General features: G+C 44.4%; 1 protein-coding gene across 1 annotated transcript; it reads right to left on the bottom strand.

Annotated features, from left to right (window-relative positions):
* Positions 1-1759: 1759 nt before the first annotated feature.
* abhd11 (abhydrolase domain containing 11) lies at positions 1760-16976 on the bottom strand (the record flags this gene model as incomplete). The annotated part of the gene is made up of 6 exons (XM_083633933.1): positions 16846-16976; positions 16080-16215; positions 15313-15486; positions 12035-12205; positions 5023-5204; positions 1760-1895 (listed from the first exon to the last, which is right to left on the bottom strand). The coding sequence occupies exons 1-6, from the start codon at positions 16968-16970 to the stop codon at positions 1760-1762; spliced, it is 924 nt and encodes a 307-aa protein (XP_083490059.1). The 5' UTR covers positions 16971-16976.
* Positions 16977-17299: the final 323 nt, after the last annotated feature.

Here is a 17299-nt window from a genome sequence, read left to right as displayed (position 1 = left end):
CCACAGCAAGCCGACAAGACACTGCAACCAAATGCCACTGCTAATACCTCCCACCCCACCGGGCCATTCATATTGTGCAGCAAGAGAAACCTGACCAGTGGCCAGTGGTTGAGAGATGGATAAGGGGGTCATCTTGGCTACGGTACTGGAGCACTTGGAAAGGCATAAGGGACTGTTTCCCTCAAATCAAATCTGATTATTTAAAGTCTTTTAGACCAGGTATTCACATAAAATAACAGCATAAAACACTGATTTAGCGCCATAGAGGGATATAAAAAAATGTAATGCATGCAAACCCAGTTAAGTGTGTGATGCAATTCACACAGATATGGCAACCCAGCTGCCAACCTCCATTCTGCTTTTATTATTGTAGAATAAAACTCGTTATTTTTTTACATCGATGAAAAAGGAACTCTAGACAAGTGAGGCACATACAGTAAAATATACAACACCCTGCTTACTCATAACACATACATGGCAGTTTCACTATTTTGACCACTTTTTCAACTTGGGGGAACAGAAATGATGTCATTAACACTATTACGATTGGATTACAATGTAATTGTTGCAGCATATTTTGTCACATACGCATATTAGCCTTGCGCTTTAGTTGTGTACATAGTGTGATACACAGGTAATAAATCTAAGTCAAACTTGTTTCATCAAAACACTGAGTAGATTGACCAACTACATAGACACAACAACAATAACATGGCTTTTTGACCAGACAGAGAGAAGCAGATTAACAGTATACCAGAGTATAATAAGTAGAATATACACTTGTAACCTGAGATATTCAGGAGACATCTTGACAGCACTGCACTTGGGAGTTCCAGCTTGGTTCTTATACTGATGTACTGTAGTTGTTGTTGGCATAAAAATATAGCCAGCTTTCTCAATGACATTGAGTTGTGACAAGAGAAACCAACCTCTAAATCCTCAACTCTGACATAGATAACACTGAGAGGATATGAGAAGAAAATAGATATATTTCCAGACCAAAATACTAAACATACCGCTAACTATTAACATGAAACAGCTTCTAAAATAAGCAACTACACACAGTCTGCATTTACAGCCTTCCTGCAGAGCTAGACACGTCCCCCTCAAATATGAAACCAAATGCCCCGTTTTTTGTCTTTTTCTTAAAAATCCACATGCTTGACTTCTCATCTGTATCTGCTTTTGGTCCAGTACTGTCAAGGATTTCACATCCAAAACATCTCATTGATCCATTGTGGCAGCCCCAAGACTGTACTAGCCAAAAGCCCATTTTTCTATGATAATGGCATAATCTATTTGACATGAAGAATGGTACTGTGCAAATGAGAGATTCTTTGGATTAGTAAGTCATCTCCAAAACATTGCCCTTGTGTTAAAATTAAAACACATTCCTACTGTTTGTCTACCTACCAAATCTATAACTCAAATTGCACATATACATCTAGGAACCCAACCGATCTAGCGACACTTACCTCTCTGCCACAGAGACTTGACCAAAAATAAACTTCTAGACGACTAGGCTACACATTATTATTCAGAGCGTTAGAAGGTAACTAAGATCTGACTGCAGCGAGAGCATGAGTTTGGTCCAGGAACTGGTGAATATTAGCATTGTTAATGGCTCCACCTGCTCCTGCTGAAGCTGCTCGATTCTCAGCCCCAGTTTCAGGGAGGCAGCCCTCTCTGAGACGCTGAGTGCTAAAGTTCAGCGGGAGGGAGGAAGCTAGGACTGGGAGGAAGGACATGATGGAGGAAGCTAGGACTGCAGGAAGGATATGATGGAGCTGATGAAATCTAAGGGTTTGTCTGCGTGGATCCAATGGCTGGCGTCCGGGATGTACTGGATGTCAGCGCTGGGGAACAACCTCTGGATCTCTGGGTAATCCTCAGAGCTGCAAGAGAGACAACGAGAGAACATTATCATTATCTGAAATACAATAGAGCCGGTCATACATTCACGCAGTTATGACTAATTACCGGACATAACATCAACTGATTAAAGACCTCCATGAGGTGGCATGGACAGCGTAGTTTGCTTCCATGTAGTGATGTATTTCCCAGGGTTCATACACATTTAGCATCCATGTTTTCCGGACTCATTCCTGCGGCTCCATGAAGCGAGCGGCTGAGAGCAAACTGTCATGACTTTGAGGTTACAGTAACAACAACATAGATTAACCAGAGTAGGCCTATATTGTTTGATAAAAATATGTTTTATGAATTTTTCAAATGATTACTTGTGATTAAATCTTTAAAATCTTAAAAATCTAAATTTGTGATGAAAATGTTCACATTTCTATCACCTGCTCTTTTGTATTTATTTATATTAATTTATATTGAATTCATCCAATTTTGTCCTATAATTCATTGAGTTATTAATCTCTGCACAAAAGGACATAGAGAGACACAACAGTGTAAATGCGACAGTTTATTTTAAGAAAATGTTTGCCTACAGAGGCTAAACAATAAAACGAGGATGAACAATGACAACTGTAGGCTAACTGCGAAAAAAGTCTATACAAGAAAATTATAGTCTACGATATCCTACAGTAAAAACTCAAAAAAGTGTAGGCTAAAAGTGAAATAAAGTAAAATATGGCCTATATATATGAGCAAGAAATGTTGCAGTTCTCAGCCCTGCATACTGTCTAGAGGGGGCACAAATAAAATGATAAAATTTCACTCGGACCAAAACTGCATTCAAATAAGATATTGTATGTTTTGCAGATAGATTGCAGAAGTAGGGCTGAGCAATATAGATAAAATCACTCTCACAAAATGTATTTACACAATGAGATTTTTTGATAAATAATCCTCAGTAATGTGGATAAAATGACTAAGTAATAATAACAGATAATAGAACAGCTATAACAGTCTGTTAAGTTCAGAAAATTACATCATTTTACTGTATTACAGCCTTTAAAACAGGAAAATGCAACATGTACGTAGGACTGCAAAAACTAATCGATAAAATAAAAATAAAAACACGATTATGGCACTAACATGGCGGAGACGCCGACAACTTTTATTTATCTAAAGTGTGGGAGCACTTCACATTTATTAAACGTTAAAAAGTGTATTAGCTGCAAACTAACGTTATGTAAAATCGACCTTGCACGGCACGGATGCGCCACGGTAATGGGGACAAAGCTAAATGTAACGTTAGCCATGGATGACTGGTGCTCATCAGCTGAGCAGGGTAAGAGTTGCTCAATGTTACTACATCTGTAGACACGTGTACTTTTTGTTTTGAAGTGAGGAAACATTCACCTCACGGTAGGTAGTTAGTTCATCTCGTTTAACGCTTAGCCGGCGTTTGCTGCTCGTGATCCAGCTTTATGTGTGTGTGTGTTTGTGTGTGTGTGCGTGTGTGTGTGCACACGCGCAGAGAGAGAGAACGTGTTACTGCAGAAACAATCTACCTTATAGTCCATGGCCAGGGTGTAGTGGTGGAGAGTAAACGCGGTTTACCCACCTCTTTGAAATGAGGCAGATCGTTTATACTCACCTATTTTCAGATCAACTGTAACAATCAATGAGGGCAAACAAAGTGGGTAAACTCCTCAACTTGGATAGTTTACCCACCTCTGTATTTACCACTAGCTACACCCCTGTCTGTGGCCTGTTGTTAAAGGTAGCCTATTAAGTAGCAAAATCTGTTACCACAAGATAGTGATTTAGTTGTTCTTTTTTTATTACTTATACTTTCATAGGCTAATTGGTTAGACAGCTCTGGTCCATTCAAGCAGCACTTTTGTGCATGAATATTGTCAATTTGGGACATTTGGTTTTTTTATTGAAAGAAAATCTGTGCATTTATTTTTATCCAATTAATCAAAGAAATAATAGACAGATTAATCAAAATAATCGTTAGTTGCAGCCCTACACGTATGCCATATCACCATGTTTTAGAGGCTTCGCACCAACACCAGGCGCCGGCCGGCTCCCGGAGTCGATTCTGAGCCCTCTGGGTCCGGCAGGGCCCCTGGCCGCTTCTGGATGACGCTTCGGCGATGACATCATCACTGTGTCGATGACCTCACAATGTTGCGTGTGACATCATGACAGATGTGATGCTCTTGCCGATGATGTCATAGTTGAGTATGACTCACAGCCGTTGTTAATAAAACATTAAACAGCACGTCGTGGTCCGCTAGTTCTTCAGACATAACATTGGCGACGAGGATGATGGGACTGACGTTCTCACCGCCAGGACGCAGATGAAAGTAACGTTAGCAGCCGTAGCTAGCTTGATAGCTAACAGATAACTAGCCAATCTGCTCCCACAATTGAGCCTTTCTGTCTCTGCAACTAATAATGGAGAAACTATCACAACAGAGTCTGTTGTGATAGTTTCTCCATTATTAGTTGCCTGAAAACGAGAGCCCGCACCAGCGCCTTTCTGAAGACACTGTTGACTTTATTTTCAATCTCCTTCCTGGCTGGGATCACCGCACCCCAGCGTACTGACAGGAATATGCTTAGCGGACACAAGCACAGTTTATTTTTGATGAGAAATGAATTGATTGCGAGTCCAGAACACAGTAAAATCATTGTCAAAACTTGATTTAAAAGGACACACAAAAATATGTGCAAACGGTTATTGATTTTTCGAAACGGATATGATTTAATATCCGTGTACCAGTGTAGTCGTGTACAAGGTGACATCCCTAGTTGATATTATGTAGGCTACACTGCTTTCTGACTTTCTAGCAGGAGTCTGAGAAGTACCTGCTTGGTAGCCGAGGTACTTATTTGAATATCGCAGCAGCCACATAAAACCCACTCAGATCAAACCTCAGCAGTCCACACTCAATTGTGGAGTTACCGGAAAGAGGCGGTCTTATAATTTGGATATATAATTTCTCGAAAAGTTATTTTTCTTTCTTTTGGCTTGGTCCAGCAGCATCGGCAAAAAGGTTAGCCATTTTTGTGTGTGGTTATTTTCAATTTCATAGGGTCTTTAAATGTAAATAACTGTCCATATATTTGCACAATGGCAGTCTGTGGTGTTTGTACCTGATGTAAGCAGAACTGGCTCCACCCAAGAACAGCGTAGGTCCCTCGTAGGTCGTGTCGAAGTGGGGGAAGCTCATGATGTCATCCAGGTGCGCTGAGATGGCTTCCAAGTTGACTCTCCAGGCATAGTGGCCGTTCTGCTCCATAAGGTTGGTCAGCAGGAACTGTCGCACTGAGTGCTCCTGTTGAAGGGAAGGACGGTGCATGACTTAATTTTAGGTGTGGGACAAAATATCGATACTGGAAAATATAGTCATAATAATTCCTCTTTCGATACGTTAACGATAAACTGGCGGCAAATACCAATATTTTTATTCAAACATGGAGGCGCTCTAAATGCATTCCCCTGCTTAACTAACTTGCTGTGAAGAAGAAGACGCATAACTCAGAGGGGGAAATGGCAGACAGCGGGAGGAAACTAATCAGAGGCATCTTTCAACATGGATGATGGGACAAACAAAATCGATAAAGACTACGCGATCTGCAAGAACTGTCTCATGAAGAAAGTAAAGGACACTAGCAACACATTGAGCATACATAGCATTAGCCACCTTGTTCATCAACATCCTGATCTTGTCAGAGAGAAACCGCTAACGTTACCACAACTGGAAGTTGTTTAAATCTTTGCTCTTCCTATCGCCACAAGATATGTAGCAGACGTATGACAAAGTGGTGTCAAAGGCTGCTGCTCTGAAGGTAATGACATCTTGTGAAAACGGTAGTAGGTCACCTGAATTCTTACGGTGAAAACAGACCGCACGCGACTCCTGCACGTAAGCTGCGCGGTGCGACCATTCGCGACCTTGTGCGCAGCCAGTTTTCATTAGGACACCATGTTAACAGATCTGTCAGTCCACACCGAATTGCGCGCAGTGCGCAGCTCAGCTCAGCTCAGGGCGCACAGGATAGCCTGGATTTCTATTTTCCTGCGCGCCTGTGAGCGACTCTGTCAAGCAGAACAGATCAGATCAAGGCAGACAGGAACTCCGAAACCGGACATTCGTCAAATAAAACCAATTTCAAAGTGAAATAATGTTTATTTACGTTGTTGATTGCCCCTTTGGAAGTGTGAAAAGAGAGAAAGAGCAGTTGGAGAGGGGGAGCGGCTTCTAGGGGCTCGTTGCCTGCGGAGCAACAAGTAGAGAGCTAGGACTCGCCTTCTCTCTACAACAGCACGCACTGGGAAAACGGGAGGAGAACAGACTTAAATATGATGCAATTGTATTTTATAACGCCGAAGGTAGCCATTAACAGTTATCCCAAACATATTACTTTAGATATTTATGTCGTCATTTACTACCCATGATATCGAAGACAGTAGATCTGGGGCAAAATATATAGCGGACGAGCAGAGTGCGCAAAGTGAGCTGCGCTCTCTGTGTGGACACTTTAAGCGACTTCTGCGCGGAGCGCAAGTTCGGCGTACCGGTGTGTCTCCGCCGTTAGGGTGTATTCACACCTATCTCGTTTGGAGCAGTTGTTCCGAAACAGAGAGCGTTTTCCCCCTTGGTGTGGTTCGTTTGGGGGAGTGTGAACACAGCAATCGCACTCGGATGCGGGACAAAACAAGCGGACCGAGATCGCCAAGAAAGGGTGGTCTCGGTCCGCTTTAAACTAACTCTGGTGCGGTTCGTTTGTGATGAGAATTGAGAACGTGATCCGACCTCGATCCGACACAACTGCAGGAAACGGTGTGCATTTTTTGATGAAACAGCTGCCGTAGTCAGCTGCGCTGTGCGTAATGGCCTGAAGAACGAGCATTTTTATCGTTTAAAAACATCTTCATTCAGATCTTACCCTGCTAGCCGGGCGCTCCTAAATTCAGATCCTGTTTTGGCGACTTGTGAAATCATCACATCAGCAGTTTGAACTCAATCAACTTATCAGGCCTACATTAAATGAATGAAAACAAGTCGTGATAATCAGAGCCAGCCTTCTTTGTGATAGGATTGTCATGGTTCAATCAGACAATCAGACTGATTGCATGTCTTCCTCGAAATGTCCGTATAGGCTATTATTAAATTATTTATTAATATTTTATTCCTGACAGGACAGGTGTTCATATGCGTAATCGTCTGAAGTCTCTGTGATAGTAATAGCAGAAGTCACGAGGGTCTTTGATCTTCTATCTCCAAATTCCCGATAGCCTAAATAAATACATAGGCCTACTTACATAGGCTACATAAATAAACAAATAAATAACTTTCTCCCTCTCTCCCCCGATCTCTCTCTCTCTCTCTCTCTCTCTCTCGCACGGCGCACGCCCGACGTAGCCTACAATGTAGGTCTAACAAAACGCATTCTTATAATCATATAGAAAGATCTCTGGGAATTATATATGTTTTCCATGCCGAGAGGCTATTAGCCTACCTGAGTACTATTTGGACTGTTTGATTTGTGGCTGTGTGAACACAAACGAACCAAGGCACAAATACAACAATTGTATCAATTAAGTACCTGAATCGGAACAAAGCAAACGACCCAGAGGTGTGAATAAACCCTCCGTTTCAGTTGTGCCCTTGAACCTGATCAAACTACTGCTAGTGATGCCATCCATATAATTACTTCATATTCAATCCATATGCAAAAAGTATGACAATTTAAAATTAATATAAATGTTGACTTGCTGTGAACACGTTTTAAATAATAATGTAAAAGTGCACTTTTTTACTGTGTTGACCAGTGAGTGACAATCCACTGCACAGTGCACACACACCAAAGAAGAGGACATCTGCAATTGGGCAGACGTTCAAGAGCACCAGAGCTCCCATATTGTCGGCTACTCCCGTAGCTGAAAAAGAGACCAGACAACCTCTACCACTGACAGATCAGACAACACCACCTCTACCACTGACAGATCAGACAACACCACCTCTACCACCGACAGATCAGACAACACCACCTCTACCACTGACAGATCAGACAACACCACCTCTACCACTGACAGACCAGACAACACCACCTCTACCACTGACAGACCAGACAACACCACCTCTACCACTGACAGATCAGACAACACCACCTCTACCACTGACAGACCAGACAACACCACCTCTACCACTGACAGATCAGACAACACCACCTCTACCACTGACAGACCAGACAACACCACCTCTACCACTGACAGACCAGACAACACCACTAGAGCTGGGTATTGGTTAAAATTTCAAGAATCGATTCGATTCCGATTCACAAGGTTGCGAATCGATTAATTTCGATTCGATTCGATTCGATTCGATTCCGATTCGATCAATTTTCAATATTGATTTGGTTAGTTACACATATATTTACTCACCAGGTGGTGACAAAGGGTAAATAACAGCCTTTTCATCTGTCAATAAAGACACTTTCACAATTATGCACAGTGATTTGATTTCAGCCTATATAATTTCTAAAAGTAGATATTAATAATGATCAAACATTTCCATTCATGTAGCCTACAGTATTTATGTTTTTGTTTCAACTACAAACATAATTAAACGTCAACTTGAAACTATGTTTCAACTACCACACACAGCATAATATTTTAGCCTGTTTATTTAAAAAAAAAAATAATAATAATAAAAAAAAAATCGATCTCTGGACATATGAATCGATAATCGAGGATTAAAATGAAAATCGATTAACACATTCACTGCCAGCCGTTTTTTTTTTACTGTAGGTAGCTTCTGCCAAGGTGTTTTTTTGAGGATTCTGGCTCATCTTTCAACAGCCGAGGATTATTTTCTGCTAAGATTTTGTGAACACAAAATATCTCAAAAGAACTAATAGAATGTGTGCTTTCTCTGTCTAAAAGAGTTAGTTTGTAGAGTTAGTAGTTATGTAGGCATTAGCACTTGAATACAGCATGGTTTCAGTGTCTGAAAATTTAAGCTGAGAAAAATGCCTTTTTGTGAAATTCGATAGAACAGTCACTTTAACCATTCATTTTTGGCATCAGTAAGACGTCAGACATCTAAACAATAGTTTTGAACAGTAATTTCCTCCATAACAGCAGGAAACCCCCCTCTCCTTCAAACTCCTCCCTCCGTGTGTGTTCTCCTCCTGCCTCCCTGGCTCTGCAGCGGGCGTGTCACAAGCGAGTTGCTGCTGCTGCTCCTGCCTGTCTGCTGGCGGCCGCTCTTTGGGCGAGTCTGGATGGGCTCGCTCGTTTCTTGGGGTTTCGGTTGAGAGCTTTGATGAAGCTTTTGCGATTCTGGTCTTATTTATGCTGCGTGTTTCAAAGTGTGTTCCACCCGTAATCTATTATGCAAATTTGCAATCCCCCACCGCCAGCTCCCTGCGCGAAAGCGAAAGCGTTTTCGCCAATCCATTTTCATGAGAATGGCTTCCTCACGCGGCTGTTTTTGCTTGGCTTTCTCTCGTCTGGAGAGCACTGTCGCCACTTAGTGGGTCGGTAAAATAGATTATACACATTCAATACCTCCCATATTTTAATATGAGATGTAAAAGGGGTTGATCGACGTCCCACCGTCAAAATTTTTTTTTTTTTTTTAAGACGAGATATCTCGTCAACGGCAGTGAACGTGTTAAAAATCGGAGAATCGATTTTTTTGAACCCAGCCCTAAACACCACCTCTACCACTGACAGATCAGACAACAGCACCTCTACCACTGACAGATCAGACAACACCACCTCTAGCACTGACAGATCAGACAACAGCACCTCTACCACTGACAGACCAGACAACACCACCTCTACCACTGACAGATCAGACAACACCACCTCTACCACTGACAGAGCAGAGACCAGACAACAGCACCTCTACCACTGACAGATCAGACAACACCACCTCTACCACTGACAGACCAGACAACACCACCTCTACCACTGACAGATCAGACAACACCACCTCTACCACTGACAGACCAGACAACACCACCTCTACCACTGACAGATCAGACAACACCACCTCTACCACTGACAGACCAGACAACACCACCTCTACCACTGACAGATCAGACAACACCACATCTACCACTGACAGACCAGACAACACCACCTCTACCACTGACAGACCAGACAACACCACCTCTACCACTGAGATGACCCTTATAACACCACCTCTACCACTGACAGATCAGACAACACCACCTCTACCACTGACAGATGACCCATACAACACCACCTCTACCACTGATGGCACGGTGGCTCAGTGGTTAGCACTGTTGCCTCGCAGCAAGAAGGTCCCGGGTTTGAACCCCTGTCCATCCCAGGTCCTTTCTGTGTGGAGTTTGCATGTTCTCCCCGTGTCCGTGTGGGTTTCCTCTGGGTGCTCCGGTTTCCTCCCACCACCAGAAGACATGTATGTTAGGGTTAAGACTCCTGTCAGTGCCCCTGACCAAGGCACTGGCAAAATAACTGGAGTTGGTCCCCGGGCGCTGCACAGTGGCTGCCCACTGCTCCTAGTTCTAGGAAGGTTCCTAGTAGAGGATGGGTCAAATGCAGAGGATGAATTTCCCCATGAGGATAATTAAAGGATCACTGAAATTAACTAACTTAACTGACAGATGACCCAGACAACACCACCTCTACCACTGACATATGACCCGTATAACACCACCTCTACCACTGACATACGACCCAGACAACACCACCTCTACCACTGACATACGACCCAGACAGCACCACCTCTACCACTGACATACGACCCAGACAACACCACCTCTACCACTGACAGATGACCCAGACAACACCACCTCTACCACTGACAGATGACCGAGACAACACCACCTCTACCACTGACAGATGACCCAGACAACACCACCTCTACCACTGACAGATGACCCAGACAACACCACCTCTACCACTGACAGATGACCCAGACAACAACACCTCTACCACTGACATACGACCCAGACAACACCACCTCTACCACTGACAGATGACCCAGACAACACCACCTCTACCACTGACAGATGACCCAGACAACACCACCTCTACCACTGACATATGACCCAGACAACACCACCTCTACCACTGACAGATGACCCAGACAACACCACCTCTACCACTGACATATGACCCAGACAACACCACCTCTACCACTGACAGATGACCCAGACAACACCACCTCTACCACTGACATACGACCCAGACAACACCACCTCTACCACTGACAGATGACCCAGACAACACCACCTCTATGACTGACAGATTACCCAGACAACACCACCTCTACCACTGACATATGACCCAGACAACACCACCTCTACCACTGACATATGACCCAGACAACACCACCTCTACCACTGACATATGACCCAGACAACACCACCTCTACCACTGACAGAGTTGGCCAGCGAGCAGAGGGACTTGATCAGTCCTGACAGAGCACAGCAGACTGATCAGTCCTCCTGACAGAGCACAGCAGACTGATCAGTCCTGACCACAGCAGACTGATCAGTCCTCCTGACAGAGCACAGCAGACTGATCAGTCCTCCTGACAGAGCACAGCAGACTGATCAGTCCTCCTGACAGAGCACAGCAGACTGATCAGTCCTGACCACAGCAGACTGATCAGTCCTCCTGACAGAGCACAGCAGACTGATCAGTCCTCCTGACAGAGCACAGCAGACTGATCAGTCCTGACCACAGCAGACTGATCAGTCCTCCTGAGAGAGCACAGCAGACTGATCAGTCCTGACCACAGCAGACTGATCAGTCCTCCTGACAGAGCACAGCAGACTGCTCAGTCCTCCTGACAGAGCACAGCAGACTGATCAGTCCTCCTGACAGAGCACAGCAGACTGATCAGTCCTCCTGACAGAGCACAGCAGACTGATCAGTCCCCCTGACAGAGCACAGCAGAGGGACTCATCACTCCTGACAAATTAGTCAACTACCAACCTTTTAATGGAAAAAGCACAGCATCCTTTGCTTGAAGGATGGAAGAACACACTGAGTCCTGCACACTGTTCTTGCCCTCCTAGCACAGTTTATTACAAAACAAACAATTACAAATCTTCATCAGTTAAATGGTAGTTCTGAAGGAACAGGAGTCCTCCTCACCTTGACCAACATGCGCAGCTGGTCCTCAGCCATTCGCCTGGCGGTGGAGCGTGGCAGGTCACTGGAGACCTTCATCTCCTGCATGGCCCGGATGTAGTAGCCGAAGTTTGTGCGGGTGGTGGTCTGCGCCGGACTGATGTCCACCACCACCAGCCTCTCCACTAAACTGGGCTGTGCGCAGGGATGGAGAGAGGGGAGGGGGGGGGGGGGGGCAGGGATGGAGAGAGGGGGGGATGGAGGAAGAAAGGGAAGGGGGAACGGAACGGAGAGAAGTGAGTGTGGAGAAAGAATGATAAAAATGGAACGAGGATAAGGTAAGGTTGTCAAAATTATTGTTAGTATCTTTAAGTATCTGTATTTTTTTTTTTATATGCTTTTATATACGCTTAATGACAAATCAAACATACTAACATTACTGATTTGCCCTCCCTATCATTAGTGGCTTTCTGTTGCTTCAACAATCTAAAAGTGTTCCGATAGGCTGATGACTAGAGCAGGGATAATCTGCTGTGTTATTATAGGCTGATGACTACAACAGGTGTAATCTGCTGTGTTCTGATTAGGGGTCGACCGATTATCGGTTTGGCCGATTATTATGGCCGATATTCAACATTTTGCCGATTATCTGTATCGGCATTTTCATTGGCTGTTTGCCGATATAATAATTCAATAAAAAAATGCGCTAATTTGCAGCTGCTGCGGCTGGAAGGAGCCTCTCCTACAGTACTGTAGTTCCCTCTGTGTGATCTGGAGCAATGTCCCTCCCACAGCGCTATCTGATTGGTTACACATCGAGCAATAGCCTATCAGAGAGCTGCTCAGAGATGAAATCTGACACCTCAGTGCTCCAGCCTGCACAGAGGCAGGCCGTGGCCGTCTGAGCTGTGCTGCCTCTGTGGAGCGGACAGCGGACTTGACTAGTTGGCTGTTGCGACTGTGTGACAGTCACAGTGTTAAGGTAAAGCTGCAGATATTGCCATGCCGAAGTTGTACTAAAGTTAATATACATAATAATTACCTACGCTGACATTTCAAAAACACCACGATCTTATGAGCGATTCGTATGAAGCGCAGCCTCGCACAGTGCAAAGTGTGTGGAGATAGGTCTGTCTATAAGTGAGAGAGATGATTGTTGCAGTGATAACGATAAGATAACAGAGATTATTTGTGTACTGATAGCATATATCTTTGAGTAACGTTGGTGCCTGCTGTGCAAGTGCAACTCAAACTTATCACCGTCCACCGCTGTTGAAGAGGGCAAAATAGCCTAGTAACCTCACAAAGCAGTGTATGGGGCACTAGTTTTTAATTCCATAGTAGCGTGCGTGTCCACGGTGTAGCGTCGCTCTTTTTGAATCAAATGGCCATGGTTGTCAGTAGCGAAGCTGTTTTATTGATCCAGTCGCGCTTCGTGTCCGAAAAATACATTGGCAGGCAGGCATGTCTGGGCAAGCTGCAGCGGACTTTTTTTCTGCTCTCTCTGACTCTCTCTCTGCTTGGAACAAGGAACCGAATAAACTAGGACGAGACATTTCGTCAGCGGACTCTAGAATGAAACAAGGAACCGAATAAACGAGGATGAGACATTACATCAGCGGATGCACGGATGAACGTGTTTGTTTCAGTATTCTCCTTTGAGAGCCTGGGGGTGAGGTTAGTGTCAGGTGTAAGCGGAGGGAAACCCTCTATTATTTTGTTACTGTAGTGAGTCGGTGTTAGTTTGTTAAAAGTATAAGTCCACAGCTTTATCTTGATAATGTGCCCAAGTCTCCACTAGATTGAACAAACACACACACACACACACACACACACACACACATACACTTTGATTCATATCAATATTAATAGAGTGAATATTTTCAAATAATATTGTAGTTGGATAAACTGAAGAAAATGAATTTCAACAACGGGTCGTGTTATTCTAAATTTTGACACCAAGATGTAAATTTTTACTGCAAACATATATCGGTTCCAAAATATCGGTTATCGGTGTCTTTCATTGCCGATAATCGATATCGATACCGGCCCTGAAAAACCCATATCGGTCGATCCCTAGTTCTGATAGGCTGATGACTACAGCAGGGGTAATCTGCTGTGTTCTGATAGGCTGATGACTACAGCAGGGGTAATCTGCTGTGTTCTGATAGGCTGATGACTACAGCAGGGGTAATCTGCTGTTTAAGTGCAATGTTTTAATGAGTTTTATCCGGCCTAGTTTAGTCTGTGCGCCTTTCACCCCGCTTTTTGTCATGGGGGCGTAAACCAAGGAACTGGAAGGAACACCGGAAATAAGTGCGCCAACAAAATGTCTTTGTTGCCGTTAGCTTGACGCGGCGAGGTTACGTTAGCTAGAGCCTGAAAAGAACAACACAAGTTGTATAGTAGCGTTAGCACATTTCTAGTAACTGCCGAGGAAGGTTTCTGGAGAGCCAAAGACAATGGAGTACTCGCCATGTGAAATCTTATGATCAATGTCCATGTCTTTCCCAGCACAGGCAGCAGAGATGCTTCAACTGTTGTACTCGATCCTCCATTATCGATAACAGCGGACAGACAACTAGCGTTATAACTATTCCATCAACTGGCCATTTGTTTGAAAAGTAAAGCTTCTGTATTGGCTTAAAATATGTGAGATTGTGAATCCGCAATGTTTCTACAAGAACTTCTTCAAAAACTTTGTTCGGTACGTCCATCTTTTGTTTTGTTGTTTGCCGTTTTATTTTCTGATTTGTTGTGTCTAATTGTCAAGTTAACGAGCTATTTCCGCTGTTACTTCCTGTCTAGGGTGGGCTCTAGGCCTGGAAGCAGGCAGGGTGACAAAATCACTTGTGAACGGAGGCCAGGCTCTTTCTCGCCGAGAAGAGCCTGGTGACGCGAGGTTAGGCCTAGTTTATGGAGAAGCTTCTGTCCGTCCATGTCTTTGTTTATTTTTATGCCTATGATGTGGTGTCATTTTTGTCCCCGTGGTATCGAAAATGGTATTGTCATCGATATTTGACTGGGTATAGATATTTGACTGGGTATAGATATTTGACTGGGTATAGATATTTGACTGGGTATAGATATTTGACTGGGTATAGGTATTTGACTAGTTATAGGTATTGAAGTTAGAAATGCTAGTATCGTGACAACCCTGCAGTCGGGATGGACATGAAGACAAGCAGAAGATGACGAGTTAACAGAAGAAGTGCAATGAGAAAGGTCAGGTCGTACGCCGCGTGATGGGACAGAGAAGCATCATGATAAATTCATGGTGACATTTCGGGGGGACAGCTTACCTGCGTGAGGGCAGTTGTCATGGCCACTTTCCCTCCCATGCTGTGGCCAATCAGGACACACTTCTCGATGTGCAGCTGTGCAAGGAGGTGTTTCAGATCACTAGTCATTGCCTCGTAGGTCAGCACGGGGCTGTGCGTGCTGTTGCCATGGTTACGAGCATCTATGGTCAGCACCTAACTGGACAAAGGACAGTTAGTACACTTGGGATGGGGGGGGGGGGGGGAGAGGGAACGGAGAAGGGAGAGAAAAACTTTGTCAGCTAATCATCCAGGGTTGCCACTCTTTTGTAATGATAGACTCCAAGCACTTTTCAAGGAACAATGATTTCAAAATGTTCACCAGTCTTGTAAATCCTCTAATTTCTTACCAGTCATGCTTAGACATCGGAATGAATCATTAACACTTAACATACTGTATTAATCAAAGCAATCTTGACCAGCAATGACACAGCGCAATGCAGAGAGTGATAGTGTAGATTGGAAGAAAGTGATTCTGCAATTCTGAGATGACGGAGCGCACAAGGCTCAAAACGCAGTGAAGTCAAGCACTTTTAATGACAGAAGTGACAGGATCGACAGACATGCCAATAGCAAGGAGTTGTATCCAAGGAACTGGTAACAAATAACACAGGCTGATTTTCAGCACATTCCCCCATGCCTGCTTTTCTAAGTAGCATAATTGTTATACAGCTGAGACACCTTAAGAGATAAAGATATGCATTGTGTTACTGTTGCCACAATAGGGCATGTCTTCACTGCTGCGTTACCTTCCGGCCTGTGCGCTGCACCAGGGACTTGGCGATGGAGTGGAAGTTGGACTTGCTGCCAAACAGACCGTGCAGAAACACCAGTGGCGTGCTCTCTCCCTTCCCATCGAACACATCATAGGTCAAGTTGACTGGGCTGAAAGAGACAAACAAAATCATCATTTGTTGTAGTGAGAAATGCCATCACTTATATATATATGACACAAATCTCAGATCATTTTGTTTTGTTATAATAAAACCTTCAAGGCAAAGGCAGGCGTGGGGCAACTTTGGGGTTCCCTTCCCTGCCAACAACACCCCAACAGAACAACTTCTTCTCTGGGGTTTAATGGTGGCAGCTTGCATCCTTATCGTTGCACTAGTACTGCAATTATCCACCCAACAACACAATTACACAAACATTCCGTGGTGTACTGGTGGTGGAGCAACCATTGCTGCCCCCCCCCCCCCAATACAAAAAAAAGATACTAAACAGATGGGGAGAGCCCATCCGCTTTATATCTGAGACAAATATAGGTTAAACTGCTGGCTAACGTGAGAAGCCTGAATGTCATCCCGAAATAGTGTGAAGTAAACGGAACATGGGAGCCCATATCGGGTGCAGACAGTGCGAGACATGACAAAAGTAACACAATCCATTCGCGAAGTTTTCACTGCTTAAACACACTGGGATGTCGAGACATCGTTTGCAGCCAGCGATGCATTAGCTAAAGAGAAGCACAGAGGGCGTTTAGTTAGCGGCGGTCGGCTAGCTTTGCTTTGCTACCTGGATGATGAGCTGGATGCTGCCCGCACCATCGCAGGCACGCCGCGGCCACACACATCCTGCTGTCCCGTTACGAGCCGCCCGGTGAGCAGTCCTCTCTGGATCACACGACACAAAGCACTCATGGCAGCATAGGCTCGATTATCCGGAGGTTAAAAAGCGGCATATGCTTTTAAAACGTGCAGCGATATAACCGGAGTGAAATGTGTGAGCACTGTCTGTATGCAATGCACTCAGGCTCAGAGTTCAGTTCAGTTCGGTAACAGCCTGGCACAGCTGATGCCGGTGCGTAATGACGTAGGACGCAGAGACTGGTTCAGCACGTTCAGCACGCACGCAAACGAACGTAATGGCCACTGCTGATGAGGCACCACCAGGGGGCTCCAGAGCATTATATAATGTGAGCCACTTACCCCAGCTAAGCACTCATTTGAGTTTGCACGTTTTGGGGGAA

Source organism: Poromitra crassiceps (assembly GCF_964638095.1).
Source record: "Poromitra crassiceps genome assembly, chromosome: 1".
NCBI lineage: Eukaryota > Metazoa > Chordata > Actinopteri > Beryciformes > Melamphaidae > Poromitra > Poromitra crassiceps.
The sequence above is the reverse complement of the archived record's forward strand: the minus strand, read 5'-3'. Positions and strand labels throughout refer to the sequence as shown.